Here is a 17,299-nt window from a genome sequence, read left to right on the forward strand (position 1 = left end):
GGCTGATGGTGTAGTACGATAGCAACAAGGCATTCCATGTACTGATGTACAGTATGTATGACCCAGACAAATGGCCAGCACCAGCAAAGCATTTGCTACACCAACAATGAACAGCCTCATCTTCGGCCATGACACATGGTTTTCTTCGCGACAAGGACCCCGCGATTCCCCCGTCCAATATGCCCCCCCGTGAAACTCTGGTTTCCTTTTCAAAGACAGCCGAACCAAAGCTCCTGTTCTCCACACAGTCGTCAGTCCCGTCGCACTAGCGATCGGACAGCCAGGCGCCGCTGACGCGGGAACAGTCGCCGCCCACGAGCCGGTACCGTCGCGAGTGCCGGCACTGTCGCGCCGGTCACGGTAGGCGCCTAGCGCGGCAGCGCCGTGATGCCGTCGCCGGGAGCGGTGGTGGCGTTGCGCTACAGCCGAAAGACCAAGGCAGTGTTCTGTTCCCCAGTTCCGCCCACTAACCCGACCGAACCAGCTGGCTGCTCGGGCGCTCGGCCCGGCGCGGACGTCACTTCAACTCCATCGTCAGTGACAGGCGTGACGACATCGTCAGAGCGAATAGCTGTCGGGTCCTGAGCGGCTGAGCCCCCCCGCGAAAGCGTGATCCTGCCCAGCGGCAGCGCTGCGTGCAGGGCTTTGGTGCAGCGCAAGCGCGTCCACATTTCGCCGCAGCGCCAGCGCTTCCAGCCTGCCACGGCCGCACGGATGGAGCGTCAGCTTGGTGGGTGTGGCCTGTGAGCGACTGCAGACTGAAAACCGCTGGCTTTTGTCATGGCGCTCTGCTCGCGGCGCGCCCCATCGCCAGGGCCTCGGCCGGGGGGTCCCCTCGCCGACCAGCCGCGCGCCCGCGTCCTGCGGCAGCGGCCGAGCCCGGACTGAGTCACGGCTGCGATCGGCCGGCTGCGGCGCGCGCTGAAGACCGCAGTCGGCGGCAGTGACCAGTGAGGGACTGAAGGCCATGTGCCTCGCCGAGCCCCCGTCATTCCCCATCTCTGATCATCTTCTGCATGCATGCTTCGAGCTTAAGGCTGAAGCGGCTGGCGACGCAAGGCGATCTCTGCAGATTTGTGTCCGCTGGCGAGCATTTGCCTCTGAAACTGTACTCTGGTCCGTGGACGCAGCCTCGTCATCCGCAGAATCCGGCTGGCGACCTCCAATTCTCCAAACGACAGGGGAGCAAATTAGGAACCGCCAAAATATGCTCCAATCTCTCCAGGTACCAGCTCATGATGCAAGGTACCATCTACAAACTACAACAGATTCCTACCAAATTCAAGACAACACAAGAGAGGCAACTGATGCAAAATACTTATGCTGCGACCAAGCACCAGGCGGGCGGAAAATCGCTGGGCTCCAGAAGCAAATCCTCTCAAGAACTTCTGTCAGAAAGAGGCTCCGTGTTTTCGCACCCTAGTTTTGAGGGTAAACGAAGCGAAAGAAGAAATCCTATAAGCGCATCAGCCCACCATCAGCATGGGCTTGTGCCAGCAAATATCTGCTCAAAAGAAACGTGTAGATTCTGGAGTGCACAAATGAAAATTCTAATCCTGTAAAAGGACAAAGGATACAAGTCCCATTAGCCCTTCAAAACTGGAGGGTTCTCGCCGTCCAGTGACAAATTAAGGCAACCGAAAACACAGTCACAAACCACCTAATGTTTCAACTATGTACACCAGGAGATGCTTCCTGCACCCAACAGACAACAAATGGACCTTAAACAGACAACAGATTGACCTTCAATTTAACATTACTCAGCTGGCATTTCTGAAAACCTGTTACACCATCAACTTCCAAACACCAGGGGGCAAAGAATGCCAGGGCAGAGGGCACCACCAAAAAACTGCTCCCACGAGTCCAACTGATGAAGGTACTATTTACAAAATACAACAGATACCTACTACAACTCACAAAAACCAGAGCGATACAGAAAGTAAAGCACTCAATTATGAACGTTCATTCCTTCTTCCTAGCACTGATCCTCATCAAGCTTTTCAATTACACTACGAAGTTTTTGAACCACTGGATTATCCCAGTGAACTCTGATTCTCTCCATCAGCAACCTACATGGATCATGGTTGACAGGAGGCACATCCCTGGGAACCGGAGGATTGAGGAAAGGATGGTGAAGTAGCTGAGGTATTCTCCATCGATCGTTCCGGTCCCATGCAAGACACCTTTGCATCAAATCAATGAGCCATGGGTTGTCAACTGGTTCATAGATGATCTTGTGATTCCTATCAGTCACTTCTTTATATTTGGCCCAAAAACTCTTGTAGTTTGCAAAAGGTGTCTTACCATACACCATCTGATAAAGAATACAGCCAAGAGACCAAATATCAGAGGGGCGCCCACACTTGATAATGTTACCACCTGAGTCGGTATCGTCGCACATGAATGCTTCAGGCGACATGTAGTTCAGTGTCCCTACCTGCTCATCACAGTGAGAAAACCAAAATTAGCATACCACAAAAAGATGCACACATAACTGAAGATAACTATATTCTTATTAATATACAAGTGAATGCAAAAAGGAAAGGTTGCAATTGTGCCAGAGTGTATCACACGGTACCTGAGCATCACGTCGAATGTTTGTTGTATCATTCATTATTGCTTTGGCAATGCCAAAGTCAATAAGTTTAAGCGAGCCCCTTACAAGCATAAAATTGGCAGGCTTCAAATCAGAGTGCACTATCCGTTCATCATGTATTGTATTGACAGCTTCAAGCATTTGCTATAGCACAAACAAAAGAAAAAAAATGAGAAGGTGCCTAAAAGGTTCACATTGTTTCCTATTTTATCATGTAAGTACAACACCAAGTTGCACATAGGTTATGGTATCTCAGTATGTTTCAGACTTTCAGTGGTTTTGTTCGGTAAACTGCATTGTGGTATAGAAACAGGTACAGTAATAAACCACAAGAAATTCTAGCAATTCACAGATATGGTTGCACTGGGCAACAAGATACAACAATTAATTCTACACAATTCTTTTCTGTTAATGTTTTGCATAAATAAAGAAGCAATACCTAAAAATCTAGGAGAACTAACATAGATAATTTGCCCAGCGAAGATAAATCAAATATTAGTACCAGAACCAGAAACCACTTGGCCACTAAATACAATTGATCTAACTACCTACCCAGTAATGGGAATAGTCATGAAGGGTAATAAAACTAGGAACAATAATATATAACTGGTTAGTTTAATAGAAATACATTTTGAAACTTCAAAGATTGCTTTCACAAAGATTCTAGGACATGACTTTTGGTTTGAAAACTCTACAGTAAAGAGACTTAATATTTAGTTACAGTAAAATCTAATTGTCCAGTATTCAGATGCCTCATTTTAGTCTAATTGGGATAAAATGAAGGTTACCTGCCAATAAAAGCGTAGCCAATTTTCATCAATTTTCATATTAGAGTTGTTCCTCTCCTTCCACTTCTGAGCAACCATATGAGCTAAGTCGATTTCACCATACTCCAGGACCATGTAAATATAGTGGTCATCCTTAATTGTTCCATCCCTGGGTGACATGGAACCTTCTAGAAGCAAACTTTTGTCAGTGACCTGGTTAGAAGCAAACTTTTGTCAGTGACCTGGTTGATGCAAAATCCATAGGCAGATCAGATCAGAATGTCTCTCTGGAGATAGAATGGGTAATCTGTGTAGAAAAGTACAATTATTCTATGAAAACCAATATGCGTAAAGAACAATTAGATGACAGGTGTATTTTAGATAACCAATAGTTGCTTAAAATTTATAATTGTATGGCAATGCGGGTTGAAATCTTAGTAACCACACACAGTTTATCACCCTCTATAAAAATAAAACCATTTCTGCAACATGTGACCTGCCTGTATAGTACTGGAGTTTGTAACCGAAGTTTTTGTATCTATACAAGTAACAACAATTGTTTTTAAGTACTGAAAGTAAAGGGTCATCAATTTTGCAGGACACGATAATGTTAGGTCTGCTACATAGGATACTAGCATATGAACATGGAGAGCTCAAGATACAGATGTTGCCTGCTAATACGTCCTATGGGTGTATGTCTATGTCCATTGTCTGACAATGTGCAACTAGGACCAGAAAACAGCATAGGGTAGCATTGCAATGACATCTGTAATTGTGTCAAGTTTATGATACGCATGAGAACACAAGAACATAAGAATTTTTCATGATGCGAGTGTAGTTTTTTATGAGTTTCTGTAAAGTCTGGGAAGCAAAATATTACCAATATAGATCCTAATTCTATCCATTCATCATCATTGATAATTGTCCTATGGGAAACTAACTAAACCGTAGAGGTTTACATAAAAAAAGATTAAACAGAGGTAGGAAATGCATATGATAATTCAAGAGTAATCTCTGCAAGTACATCAAGACAATGCTTTCATCGTTTAGGTGAGGAAGCAAATCTTCTTCACACAGAAAATCAAACAAAGACACCGAAATAGGAAAAGGTATTTGGAAATAAGGTTAGTAACGTGGTACCTCATAATCAATCAGCTGTATGATATTGCTCTTCCCTTTCAACTTATTTAGATACTCAATTTCTTGGCAAAAACCATAGGCAGTGGGGTAGTCACGGCCCCTAAGTTTGATCTTTTTCATGGCATATATTGTGCAATCTGATGATATAACTTTGTGGACTTCACTGCTACCCCCGGATCCTATTTTACCAAGTTTCTGATAAAGTTTCCCATTCACCTTAAAGAACACATTAGGATCATAATTCTTTTTGTGCCGCTCCTTCTCACCCTTGTTTGGTCGGGGAGCACCACCATCCCTGGCAGATGTAGACTGGTCATTTGCAGGTAAGCCTTCAGCTCGCAAACTGCCAACACTGGAAGCAGCTTTGTCTGTGGCACCATTGCCTACACGAGCCTGCTGATCGAGGGGAATCCAATCACCAACACCCGTCGCAACTGCATGCTCCTTTTGAGGACAATGGCCCAATACACCTTTAGATGATTCTGCAGCAGATTCTGGCATCTGCATTGGTGAAGCATATCCGCTACTCTGTGGAGCTTGTGAACTTTGGACAGTAGGCCCTGAGTGTATTGATACAGCAGTAACAGATGAACCAATGGCAGAGCAACGGGTCATTGGCTCTCCATGATTCTGATTACGAGCCTCTTCAATCCCTCTCTGAGACAAATTAGGCGCATCAGCTGGTGATATCGACAGCTCCATATCGACAGCTGCATCAGCAATTTCAAGCTCCTGATGCTTCTGCTGGTGATACTGTGCTCCATGATCTGCAGGATTACTTTCTCCTGCTGTCAATGAAACAGAATGCAGATAAGACAACATACTGTCCATTCTACTATCAACAGTGATCCCTACATTATCACCTGCAATGTAAACTGATAACTAAACATGCACACAACTTTGTAGTTAAATATCGAAGAAAGGAAACGATTCTTACTCTGGGAAGTTAACTGTGGATCAACAACTGAGTTAAACTGTTCTTTCTTAAAACTTTCCGCCACCAATGAATTGCGAGATGCAATTTGAGATGAAGCTTCCAGAGATGACTTCTCCCTATCAGCCAACAGATTAGCCTGAGTCTTCTGGTGGTAGTTCTGGTCAACACTCTGCCCACAGGTATCTGTGCTATTTTTTAACACTGAGGGTGTCGTCAACATCAACTCATCTGGAGTAGAGTATCCCAATTTAGCCGTGCCAGAAATTTTTTGTTGATCAGGCGTGGCATTTTGAAGCCTGGAGGGTCCCAACAGGCCTCTCTGAGACTGCATGACCTTTCCTTCACGATTTTTCACTTCAGAAGTGCTGGGTCCAGCTTTATTTGTCCGCTCGGCTCTGGAGACCAGAACCCGAGTCGCTCTTGGAAAGCTTGTCTGAAGTGAGCCTGGGGTAAGATCAGTTAGAAGCTGACCAATATCACATCTGACATAATTCATTCGGATAGCAGTACAGTATACAAAGTTACAAACTCGAAACAACGTCACAGGTAGTTCCTAGAAACTCAACGCCAATGACAAAGCCACCAAATCAAGTGCAAGCGTGACTTTTTACAGGGTGCCCAGTAAATCGGAAACTTACATAATAGCATGCACTTAGATTTACAGTGGAAAAGCACCAAACACAAATTAGAACCCTAGACGCTAATGACTCCAGAGGAGAGTAGGCTACAGAGTCGAGTCCACTCACCAGGAGGCCTCTGGCGCTTGACAGCGGCATGAATCTCTCTCAGTAAGGCGGTAGGGGAGATCGTGAGAGACGAGGACGACCCCGACGACGACGTCAGGTTGCCGGCGGCCGTGTCCCCGCCGGTAGGGGCAGTGGTGCCCTTTCCGGCACTGGCTCCGGCGGCGTGGTAGGGTGTTGGGGGCCGAAGGAAGCTATCCCTGCTCTCCATAGGCGGCGGCGATGGGGCTCACCGGCATCTCGCCGGAGAGGCGGATCCGCGGCGCTAGGGTTCCCTGGCGGCCGACGGGGCGTGAACCGATCCGGTCAACAGCGGGCTGGGGAGGCGTCGCGAGGTGCGGGCTGGGAGGTGGCCATGGAACGGAACGGCAGCGGAGATGAAGCGAATCGAAGGGAGGTCGAGCTGCTGGGGGAGGAGGCCAGGAGGGAATGGGGACAAAACCCAAAAATTTGAAATGGAGGAAGGCGAAGATGCCGTGAATCAGAGAGGGCTATTTTTGTCCGAAATTGCATAATTTTTGTTAGTTGTTTCCGAATTGTGGCTTGGTCTAGAAGCCGATAGGTTTTATGGGCTGGGCTTGGAGTTTGAAGCTGGTGTGTACTCTACCCCACCCAGCGGCTAGAATTGTGGGCGGACCGGGCCGTTTCGCCCTTGAAGGCCCAGTTGCCACCGCCGCCGCCTCCGCCTCCCTCGGGGACGCCTGCCGCCGTGCCGTTGCCGGGAGAGATGGGATCGGCGGCGGCTTGGAAGGCGCCGTCGCTATTGGACCTGCTGCCGGACCTGTCCGCTGAGGAGAAGGAGCGACTGCGGTTCTAGGGGAGCCTGGCCGACCCCCAGCGCGAGGACGTCGCGTTGTCTCCATCCTATCCGGTGCCTTGTGTCAGGTACGTCGACTCGCCCCTCCCCGTTTCCTCATCTCCGAGGCAGCGTTTGCAGCTAACTAGGCTTACGCCATGATTGAAGTTTGGATTGAGGCCTCTGACGCTCTTCACTACAAATTGATTTGGTCTGTCCAATTTGACACGATGACAGTGACAACAAATTTATCTAGAGATCGCACTGAGAGCACCCTGCAGTCTTTGTTCGTCAATCAAAGGTTCAGAACACACCAGTCAGTCTTCCTTTGTGATCACTCACATCCCACAAGCAATAGTGAGCAAAAGAAATTACTATCTATCCTACCTCTAACCTGATCCTAGTTACAAAAATTTAGCCCACCTGTGCAGTACTGAGGGTGTATCATGTATGCAACCTCAGCAGACCAATATGCGCATGCAAACTCTGAAGACGGTCATCCACAAAGGTTGATCGCATTCTCTGGTGGTCTGGCTGCAGGTTCTTCCCCATCTTTGCGTCTCAATTCAGCTACAGAAGGACCGAGATGCACCTCATTTACCAGCTGCATTGTCATGCCTCCACGGGACTGCTGCTGGTGACTTCATGCCTTCATGGTCACCTTGCCTCTCGCGGAGTGCGAGATCTAGCTCTATCCTGGCCATTCGCCTGAGCTAAATGTCGTTTCTTTAGAACTCTTTTCCTGAGATACCCATCTCTTTCTACCGCCCGTTGTACGGCTTTCGTGAGCCTCGACTCAACCACTTCCCACGATACAAGCTTCTCCAGAACCGCAGCAACATAATCAGCCCTTCGATCCTGCATGGATGTAAAGAAAGACAAACCAAGTCAGAGAAAATATCTTATTTAACTACTGACGAAACTTTAAGCACAGTTCACCATCTAACCTCGTAATCCAGGTAGTATGCATGCTGTTCCCAGATGTGAGTAGAATTGTTAGTAAAGATGTATTTTTAGGGAAAAACTAAGAAGTAAGGGAAAGGAACATGTATAATGTATTGCAACATCCATACCTCCCAAACATCAATCGCGAGGAGTGGCTGCCAAAGAAATGGATTCATGAGATTTTGGTAAAAAAAACCAGAAAAAAAAAAGGGGGGGGGGGGGGGGGGGGAAGTTGCAGACTTGAAGATACTCACAGAATGGCCCCAAACAAGAGGGTTGATGGCATTTGGAGTCTTTGAGATGACCAGCCTACCGTAATTGTCAGATGGGATTGGACTTCTTGACTTCACGTAAGGCAACTTGCTTTCTTTGTCTACAAGCAGTTATTGGAAAAGAGTTATGTTCATGACACCAAAATGTGCAAGCTACATCTTAGAACAGTGAAGGCAAGAGATAAGGTCGTTAGCATCACTTACAAGAAAGCCAAACCCATCCAGAACCAAACTGAGTCAGTGCAGCATCCATGAATTGTTGGAGCATGTGCTCATAGGAGCCGAAGTCTCTGTTAATAAACTTCAGAAGCCGTTCCGGTGGTTTGCCCCCACCGCCAGGTTTCATGGATCGCCAATAAAAATCATGGTTCCATACCTAAAAAACATGGCCAAGAATTAGGCACTTGAAGTATACACAAGTTGGCAAAGATGCATTGCATGCAATGATACCTGCGCAGCATGGAAGAAGGGAGGATGGGGCTGCTCCCTGCCCTCGTTGAAAGAGGACAGCATCATCTGCCCCAGTGACATGCCTTCCCACTCACTGCCACCGATCATACCATTGAGCCTATCCACATGCATCTGCTGATGAACTACCCAGTGCTGCTCAACTGTCTCCTTGCTTATGTATGGCTCCAGCGCATCCTACATAACCACCCCCATTGGTGATTCCATTCACTACTTAATCTTTTAGCAAATTGACACCCTGAGTACTTACTGAAGGATAAGGAAGTGGCTGATGCTTTATCCACTCAACATCCTCAGGCAATGAAGACTCCAGTTCATCTTCTGTATCACCATCAGCATCAATAGTGTCATCAGTGTCAGTCTCAAGGTCAGTTTCATCATCAGTAGCATCAGCATCCAAAGTGCCATCCTCAGTCAACACATTCGCCTCATTGGTACAATGAAATATCAGGGAACTCCGTCTCCTCGTCCTCTCCCCCTGATGAAAAGCATTCATTTTATCACATCAAATCAAACATGCAATTAAGTTGGTGAGGCCTCCTTGACCCAAAAATGATACAGATGTGCTCCCCCTTAATTCTACAGTGAAAGATGGTAGTAGTCTTCTGACACACAAAAGAAATAAAATGCTGTGGCTAACCTACTGCTTGACGTTGGAGAATAAATCAACAAGAGGCCAAAACATGACTTGTTATTGCACAGGTTAACATCACAAAACTAAAGTAAATGGTGTTGCACAGAAGAAGTGAAGAACACGAGAACCATTTTCCAGTCCCGACAAGACGCTAGCCAACACACAATAGACCACAGATGCCAAGCATGGGCTACCTCCCAATCCAAGCTACCAACTGGTGAATGACAAGACGAAAAGGGGAGGGGGGAAACACTCACCCCGGTGCCTCCTCTCCGCAGGAGGACGAGGCGGCGGCCATGCCGTCGGAAGCCGCCACCGGTGCTCTTGGAGAAGGATGCGGCGGTGGAGCTGCAGCTGGAGGCAGCGACGATACAGAGAGAGAGGCCGCCCCCCACCCCCACCAGCGCGGTGGACGCCATGGACGCGAGCTCCGCTTGGGCAGGGTATAAGCCTTCAAGTTCAGTCAGACTTCAGAGGGCAAGAAGACTCGACGAGGTGAGGCGGAGGAGATAAGCGGCCGCGTGGTTGGATTGCTCTGTGGGCTCAAACTGACCACGGGCTTTCGGCTCACCATGGACGCTACTGGGCCTCACTTTATTTACAGGCCCGTCGAAAGAATTCATTTCGCTTGTGCATTTACCACTCCCACCCCTTGAGCTGATTACCAGACTCGCAAATCTTCTAGGTTTCTGATTCTTGTTTTTAGTTTCTGACGTGGGAAGTGGGATAAATATTTCACTGAAACTCGTCAAACAACGAATGAATCCTACAAATTTTCGATGGAAGTTCCTAGCTGTCGAACAACAGCTCTGCAGAATAACATCGCATTGCCACAACAGCGCTCCAGCAGGAACCGGAACATTTTAACTTGAGATGTACGAGGTGCCAATTCGTAAGAGCAAGATGAAATTACAGAACCACCCGTACATGCAGCCAAATACTGAATTCATCTCAGGATAGTATGGAATTAGTTTGGTTCACTTAAACTCAAAGCATAAGATAAATAGCAGTATCAAAACGCCAGATGAACTTCAGAAGCTAACGATAAACTCTAGGTAGAGAACTATTCTTTGCGATGCGAATCCTCAGTTTACTTCTTCTCTTCCTTCTCAGCCTCGGCAGCCTTCTTCTGCCGCATACCCTGGTGACGTTTGTTCATCCTTTCCAAGCGAAGCTTTTTGTAGGCCCCTGATTCCTTCATCTCATCCGTCACCTTGACAACTTCGATCGAGCGCTTCTCGCCACGGGTGATAGGCATGTACTCGCCCTGGACCTGGGTGGCTGTGGCAAGTTCCTCAGGGGTGGAGTCACCAGCCTGCAGAAGGGAAGTTTTGTAAGATGTCTTCAATACAGCAAAACAAATCATCGTGAATTGAACAAACAGAGAGGAAAGGCTTCCTCACCTTGACCTTGCGAGCACGTCTTGGGAAGATCACAAGCTTGGCCTTGTAGGTCTTCAGCCTCTGGACATTGGACTGCAGACCCTCAAGTGAGCGGTTCTTGCGGCGGTGATCCACTGAAATGCCAATGGTTGGGGCAAGCTTCTTGGGAATACCAGCTGCCTGAAGTGTGCAACAGGTCAATGAAAACTCAGTCAATGAGAACCATTGGTATAGGTATGACACCACAAAAAAGCTGCAAATGAGCAATCAAGTTTACCTTAAGTTCTTCAAGGGTGAAGCCCCTCCCAGCCCTAGACTTCATGTTGTACTTGCGTGATTGGCACTGAACAATGGGGCGAAGAGGTCCAGCAGTGGGGCGTGGGAAGATCTTTACAGCCTTCTTTTGCCTAGCTGAAAAGCCAAAAACAAAAGGCATTAGCTCATAATCCAAACCGAAATAGCATACTGGAGGCAAATAATGAAACATGTCTCATGCGCAACTGCAATGGACCAGGTGAATTCATGCAGTATGCAAATTTATGCACATAACAGCAAGTAAATACTGTTCCAGAAACTCAATGGCCACACAGTAAGTAACAGAAAGGAAACCAGTCTCAATAAATAATTCTGGCCTGACTAGCATAACTGTGTGAATATAATTCTGAAGAACTGCACCAATCAGAAACAACAAGACATGTACACAATCTATCAATTGTGGGTCTCAGATAACATTTGTATGTATGATGCATACAATTCAGTTCTAGGAATTCGTACATGTCTATTAACTGGTGTTCTCACAGGCCAGCCAAACATAGCCACAGAACACAAGCCATAGAACCAGTCCATACTTTATGTGAGCATTTAGACATAATTCATGCAGTTCAATACTCATAGGCAATTTGATCTCTCTATGCATTACTGCAGTACCTACTTGCTCATGTAAAGAGCCATGGTACAGAGAACAAATGGCAGGGAATGGATAGACTTAGTTACCAATGCGGCGCCTCTGCTTGCGGGCAGGCTGGTTGAACCATGTCTTGACATAGTTCTGCCAGTGCTTCTTGAAGTGCCCGTTGGGGATGACGTTGTTGTGCTTCATCCTTGCTTACCTTATCTGCACCAAATCAAACAACCAAAAGCCAAAATCAGCATCCCCGCCACCATGTAATTCCTTCACAGCACAACACCAACAATATACTGGTGCAAGCACACTAATCTAGACCAAATTACAAACTCTAGGTCCGCACACTGTTCTAGATCCAACGAGAGTTTCGAAACCAAGCACACAAGGATTAACCAATACCGCCCGCTGTTCTGATTACGATAACACATCGAAACCAAGCACACGACGCTATGTATCTTCCTTCTCCCACGGCCACCGCATCACATATTAACAGGGGAAGAAAAACAGCAGATCCGGAGAGCAGGAGATGAAAACGAACCATAGCTACATCGATCTAAACAGATGCATAGGATGGCCTACGGGTGCACGCATCGATCCAGAGTGCTGGGCAACAGGAAGAGTTGGGGAGGATCGGGAGGGTACCTTGCGGGAACGAGGCGGAGGAGGAAACGGGCGCCGGGCGAGCGAATGACGGCGCGCTAGGGTGCGGACGCGTCCGCCCTTACTGGGCCTCTTCAAGGCTGTGTCAGTCTGGCTGGGCGAGCGACGTCGTCCTTGTTCTGGGCTGAGTAAAACCGGTTGGGAGTGCCGGCCCATCAAACCGGTTGGGAGTGCCTTCTAGTTCTCTCGGCGCGGAAGGGAGAAGGATGGCGTCGTGGGCGGAGCAGCTGCAGCGCGAGCTCGCCGGCCGCGGTCTCGCCGTCGCCTCCATTCCCGGAAAGGGCCGGGGACTCGTCGCCTCTCGCACCTTCTTCCCAGGTTAAACCGCCTGCTCTCTCTCAACTGAAAAGGGCGCTGTTGAGCGTGTTCGCGGGTTGCCCACAAACTGCTCGATGAAATGCGCGACTGGCACCCGTCATGAACGCTGGTGCCACGGCACGGTGAAGCATCCTTGATTTGGTTTGATGGTTTGCTGCACTGATGTCATGGCAATTTTGCTGTGCCTTTTGCGCCGCTGACGGAATCCTGCGATGTGTTGTAGGTGAAGTCATTATCAGCCAAGAACCTTACACTTCCACGCCTAACAAGATTTTAGTCAGATCAAGCTGTGACCATTGTTTCGCCTCTAGCAACCTGAGGAAGTGCTCGGCTTGTCGAGTAACTTGGTACTGCAGCAGCGATTGCCAGGTGCTGGCTCTAGTCTTTTCTGTAGTGGTACATTTCCATTGATTGTGCAGCCACATGCTTCTGTGGTTATGCATGAACGTTCCTCTAGTAATTGCCGTGCTTTTGATGATATGCTTTTTTTTTATTTCACTGAGGAATGCTGTTAGTGCAGAAAGAAGAATGGAAACTGCATCAGCTCGAGTGTAGAGTGATGGCAGCTCTTACGGAGGATAGAAAGAAGATGCTTACTCCTACAATTCGTTTGATGGTGCGGCTGGTACTGAAAAGAAAATTGCAAAATGAGAAGGTATTGGCTGGTTCCATGCTTACCTTTTTATAGATTGAAGTTAAGGCACTTTGTTGTACTATGAGTGGTGTCTCTCAGTCATTCAAATTTCAATTTTTCATATTCATTGTAGTACCTATATGGTAACTTTTTGCCACAAGGACATTTCAAATCTCAAAGGAGTATCTGATGAATTTTATTTTCTGCCAATACCTGCTCTTATCTTGCGAATGCTATAGCTTTGTATGTATGTACACTGTAACTGGTTGTATGTGTTAACTTGATATGACTTGTATTGCCAGGCCATTCCATCTTCAAACATAGATAACTACTATCTAGTGGAGGCATTGGAGTCTCGTATCCTTTCCTTTATTACATCTGGTTAATGATGAATACAAATATTATGATACATGAGTGTTGGATTGACTTCATACTAACAGATATATCGAAGGTTGATGAAAATCAACTTGTACTCTATGCTCAGATGGCCAATCTTGTGAGCCTGATTCTTCCTTCGCATGAGCTTGATCTTAAGGAAATTGCACATACTTTTTCGAAGGTAAATTTCCCTAATGTTCCATAATCATGATCACAAATTTTATCACTTTTGCACTTTAAGGTAGCATAGCAATATTTTGGATACTACAGAATACAGATACTCAACTAGGTTCAGTAGTACTCATCATCTTGAACATAGTTGGTTTTAGGTGTTATAATTGACATATTTTGTTTGTAAATGCAAAATCTGCTGAGGGCCTATTTGGATTATTCCTAACTTCCTGGAAAATTAAATTAGAATCTAAGTCACAATCTAAGTCACCAAGGGAATCCTGTAGCTTTATTTGAGTAGAGTAGCAACCTGTATGATACATGTGCTGTTCTCCTGGTCTCTTTTGTACGGCAGCTTGTATGATACATGTGCTGTTAAGCTTATTTCATATCTAGCTCATTTTCAATTGAGCTGTAATCCTTTAGGTGCCACTGAGATGGTACATCATTCCCTCTTGTCACCTTTCTCTTGAAAGTGAGACAGTCATATTGTCAAAATTGTGGAACCTTGTAGCATTGCGATTGCTGATTGTGGTTTTAACTTTGGCATGGCTGTGAGAATTAGTTTACTGGCTCAATGATATTTGTTGATGAATTAATGCTGAATTATTGATTGTCTGCCTCAAATGCAGTTTGCCTGCAATGCTCATACAATATGTGATCCTGAACTTAGACCTCTTGGGACTGGATTGTACCCTGTTATATCTATAATTAACCACAGGTGGTATACTAAGTTTAATGTTTTCTTGTCTAGAATCTTGTCAGATTTGAGCACTTTATAAATCAATGTTGTCTTTTCACCCCCTTATTTTGGCACTTCCAGTTGTGTACCAAATGCAGTTCTGATATTTGATGGTCGGACAGCTTATGTTCGCGCTCTGCAACCTATAGGCAAAGATGAAGAGGTAAGGAATACACCTCTACCTTGTGTCCTAATCATCTATTGCTTAACTTGCATAGCATGCTTTCGTTCTCCCTTTTTTTTCCTTGGCCATTGTTATCTTTCTGGACAACATCAGTTGTGTGTCTGTTGTCAGGTGTCGATAAGCTACATTGAAACTGCAGCAGTCACTAAGAAGAGACAGAATGATCTGAAGCAGTACTTCTTCACCTGCACATGCCCTCGCTGTCTCAAGGTTTTCATTTTGCCTGCCCAGTATTTTCTATCTCTTTCATTGAAAATTAACAAACTCTTGACCTATGAATTTTCCTTCTATACAATTTCCCCAATATAGGATTCTGAGGAGGATGCTATACTTGAGAGTTATAGATGCAAGAACCAAGCATGTGATGGCTTTCTACTGCCTGAGTCAGGTTGGTTGCTATGAACCCATGAAGCTGGAAAATTCTTACTGATGTGCATGGGGAAGAAACAGAAAATTAGCCAAATATCTTATATTAGAGTTGTAGAACTCATCATTCATCATAAATCTCACATTCTGTATGTGTCTGACTCTATAGGAGGAAAAAGTTACACATGCCAGAAATGTAGCATTTCCAGAGATGAGGAAGAGATAAAAAAGATGACAAGAGAAATACTACTGTTATCAGATAAAGCGTCTTCATTTGTTTCATCAGGAAGTATCCTTTATCCGGTTGTCCATGATTAAATGCCCATTAGACAAGAAAAAAATTCAAAGCTGCAAAATTATTATCGCCTCTATTTATTGCATCTAATAAACTTTTACTACCTTAATAAGGGAAAATAGATACCACTGAAGCAGGTTCTATCTACGAGAAAATTGAGCAGCTAGAGCAGAACCTCTACCATGCTTTCTCAATCACTTTGCTGCACACACGTGAAACATTGCTGAAGGTATATTTCTACCTCTTGTAGGGTCGCAAACCAAGCTGGCTCAAACCAAGCTACACCTTTCTTTCTAAAATTTGTTGTCATCAGATAGGTCCCTGTTCCAAAGTGCTGTCCGCTGTGTCTATAGGATAGGGACCATTGACACTGACCATTCATTTAACTCTGTTCTACTATCTTGTTGATACCAATTGTTGTGCAGGTACATATGGAGTTACAAGATTGGCAGACTGCATTGACGTATTGCAGATTGACAATTCCTGTTTATGAAAGTAAGCCTGCTTTAGTCTTTTCAGAGCAAATTGTAATTCTGTGAGACTATTTTGCACGTGAACTTTCTTTCTGTTTTATATATCATATTTGTGATTTGACAGGCTTATTCCACCTAATCAGTAAGAAATCAGATATGATTATGTTCTAATATAAAGGCTCCTTTCCTGTTGTTATACTTAATTCTTGTTTCATCACATCTGCTAGTGCTTTGTTTTAGATCCTAAAATTAGTCAGCCAGAAACATGCATGCTTAAAAGTAAAATGTAGCAATTCAGGATGACCTGGAAAGCTTGCCATGTGGAGATCTATCTATAGTGGAAAGCTATACCCAGCAAGCAAGCAAGCACAAGTGCAAAACTGTAAAACCTCATATGATCTCAGCAATTGGAAATTATAGTCTTTGGTGAAAAAATAAAAACAGAGAAAACAAAATGAAGTTCCTGTTTCCAGAAAGTAAATGATTTCTCTTCATAGCACATCTCACAGTTTTCTGGATTTCCAATAAAGCATGATTCTGGCTAATATTCTTTACCCGTTCCATCAGGAGTTTATCCACCATCTCATCCAATGATCGGATTACAGTTCTATACTTGTGGAAAGCTTGAATGGTATGCCCTGATAGCCGTCACCTGTTTCTCTCGCACATTAAGATGTATATCATATGATAGTGTTCCTTATCTATTGTAATGTTTGGCTATTACTCTCTTGCGCTTTACTAAAATGGATGCTGTTAATTTTGACAAAAGCTGATCTTAGATGTGACACTGACAGTACAGGATCGTTAAAAGAATTCTAGCAATGCGTTGACATAAATCTGTAACCTTTGATCACGAAAAGTTCACAAGCATCATACCATTTTGTCCAGTGTTCTATGATAGTTTCCTTTTTAAAAATATCCTAATAATTCCTTCTTCATAGGGATCTATTCATGATATTTAAAGTTACATGTTTACATATAGATTTTTTTTCTTTCCCCATTGTAGGCTGCTCGAGTGCACAGAGGATGCTCTGAAATCTTTAACCAGGGCAGCAGATATACTTGGAATAACACACGGTACAAAATCCCAGTTCATGAAGGAGCTCTTTGGCAAGCTAGAGGAAGCAAGGGCTGAAGTTTCTTTTAAGCTATCCTCCAGTCGTGGGCATGATGAGCAATTTTCATGAGGGACTGCAGGGCAACTATGATGGAAAATAGAGGATAAAAAACACCCTGCTATCTTGGAGACAATGTTAAAAAATAGGAAAACATTGTGGAGACAATGTCTAGGCATATAAATAGCACTGTTGGGATAACAACCTGGTCTTCCCAAGCTTCATTGTGGTGGAAATGGGGATATAGCATCTGGTGTAAAATGGATCATATTTTTTATTTAATTGTCAACATGTGGCGAGTTGAACTCCATGATATCTTCATGTTCCAAATTGGACAGTCTACTTCACAAGTCACAGGAAGAAGCACCAGTATGCGTGA

General features: G+C 45.2%; 4 protein-coding genes across 10 annotated transcripts; 1 reads left to right on the forward strand and 3 right to left on the reverse strand.

Annotated features, from left to right (window-relative positions):
- Positions 1-1,534: 1,534 nt before the first annotated feature.
- LOC101774846 (mitogen-activated protein kinase kinase kinase 1) lies at positions 1,535-7,099 on the reverse strand. 4 transcript variants are annotated; one of them, XM_012848866.2, is made up of 7 exons: positions 6,187-7,099; positions 5,441-5,884; positions 4,504-5,366; positions 3,385-3,576; positions 2,579-2,740; positions 2,305-2,437; positions 1,535-2,183 (listed from the first exon to the last, which is right to left on the reverse strand). In XM_012848866.2, exons 1-7 carry the CDS (start codon positions 6,392-6,394, stop codon positions 2,062-2,064), a joined length of 2,124 nt encoding a protein of 707 aa, XP_012704320.1. In that variant the 5' UTR covers positions 6,395-7,099; the 3' UTR covers positions 1,535-2,061. The 4 variants fall into 4 exon arrangements, with proteins under 4 accessions (XP_012704320.1, XP_004982041.1, XP_004982040.1 ...); XM_004981984.3 differs by having other exon boundaries at positions 1,535-2,437; positions 4,504-5,288; positions 6,187-7,097; XM_004981983.3 differs by having other exon boundaries at positions 1,535-2,437; positions 4,504-5,291; positions 6,187-7,097.
- Positions 7,100-7,216: 117 nt separating this feature from the next.
- On the reverse strand, positions 7,217-9,786 carry LOC101775787 (superoxide dismutase [Fe] 1, chloroplastic). The gene is made up of 8 exons (XM_004981985.3): positions 9,556-9,786; positions 8,915-9,142; positions 8,647-8,841; positions 8,401-8,572; positions 8,179-8,297; positions 8,053-8,079; positions 7,927-7,950; positions 7,217-7,837 (listed from the first exon to the last, which is right to left on the reverse strand). The coding sequence occupies exons 1-8, from the start codon at positions 9,715-9,717 to the stop codon at positions 7,637-7,639; spliced, it is 1,128 nt and encodes a 375-aa protein (XP_004982042.1). The 5' UTR covers positions 9,718-9,786; the 3' UTR covers positions 7,217-7,636.
- A 339-nt stretch (positions 9,787-10,125) lies between these two features.
- Positions 10,126-12,359, reverse strand: LOC101776591 (60S ribosomal protein L13-2). 2 transcript variants are annotated; one of them, XM_004981988.3, is made up of 5 exons: positions 12,123-12,242; positions 11,674-11,794; positions 10,958-11,091; positions 10,702-10,860; positions 10,126-10,613 (listed from the first exon to the last, which is right to left on the reverse strand). In XM_004981988.3, the coding sequence occupies exons 2-5, from the start codon at positions 11,777-11,779 to the stop codon at positions 10,389-10,391; spliced, it is 624 nt and encodes a 207-aa protein (XP_004982045.1). In that variant the 5' UTR covers positions 11,780-11,794; positions 12,123-12,242; the 3' UTR covers positions 10,126-10,388. The 2 variants fall into 2 exon arrangements, with proteins under 2 accessions (XP_004982045.1, XP_004982044.1); XM_004981987.3 differs by having other exon boundaries at positions 10,144-10,613; positions 12,227-12,359.
- Positions 12,345-17,233, forward strand: LOC101776186 (histone-lysine N-methyltransferase ASHR1). 3 transcript variants are annotated; one of them, XM_022823340.1, is made up of 14 exons: positions 12,345-12,562; positions 12,786-12,931; positions 13,083-13,217; positions 13,499-13,553; positions 13,637-13,755; positions 14,378-14,466; positions 14,569-14,650; positions 14,783-14,881; positions 14,981-15,059; positions 15,207-15,326; positions 15,446-15,561; positions 15,758-15,827; positions 16,373-16,436; positions 16,812-17,233. In XM_022823340.1, the coding sequence occupies exons 1-14, from the start codon at positions 12,451-12,453 to the stop codon at positions 16,990-16,992; spliced, it is 1,467 nt and encodes a 488-aa protein (XP_022679075.1). In that variant the 5' UTR covers positions 12,345-12,450; the 3' UTR covers positions 16,993-17,233. The 3 variants fall into 3 exon arrangements, with proteins under 3 accessions (XP_022679075.1, XP_004982043.1, XP_022679076.1); XM_004981986.4 differs by having other exon boundaries at positions 12,348-12,562; positions 15,455-15,561; XM_022823341.1 differs by having other exon boundaries at positions 12,553-12,684.
- The last annotated feature ends 66 nt before the right edge of the window (positions 17,234-17,299 follow it).

The sequence above is a fragment of the Setaria italica genome, chromosome IX (genome assembly GCF_000263155.2).
Source record: "Setaria italica strain Yugu1 chromosome IX, Setaria_italica_v2.0, whole genome shotgun sequence".
Classification (NCBI taxonomy): Eukaryota; Viridiplantae; Streptophyta; class Magnoliopsida; order Poales; family Poaceae; genus Setaria; species Setaria italica.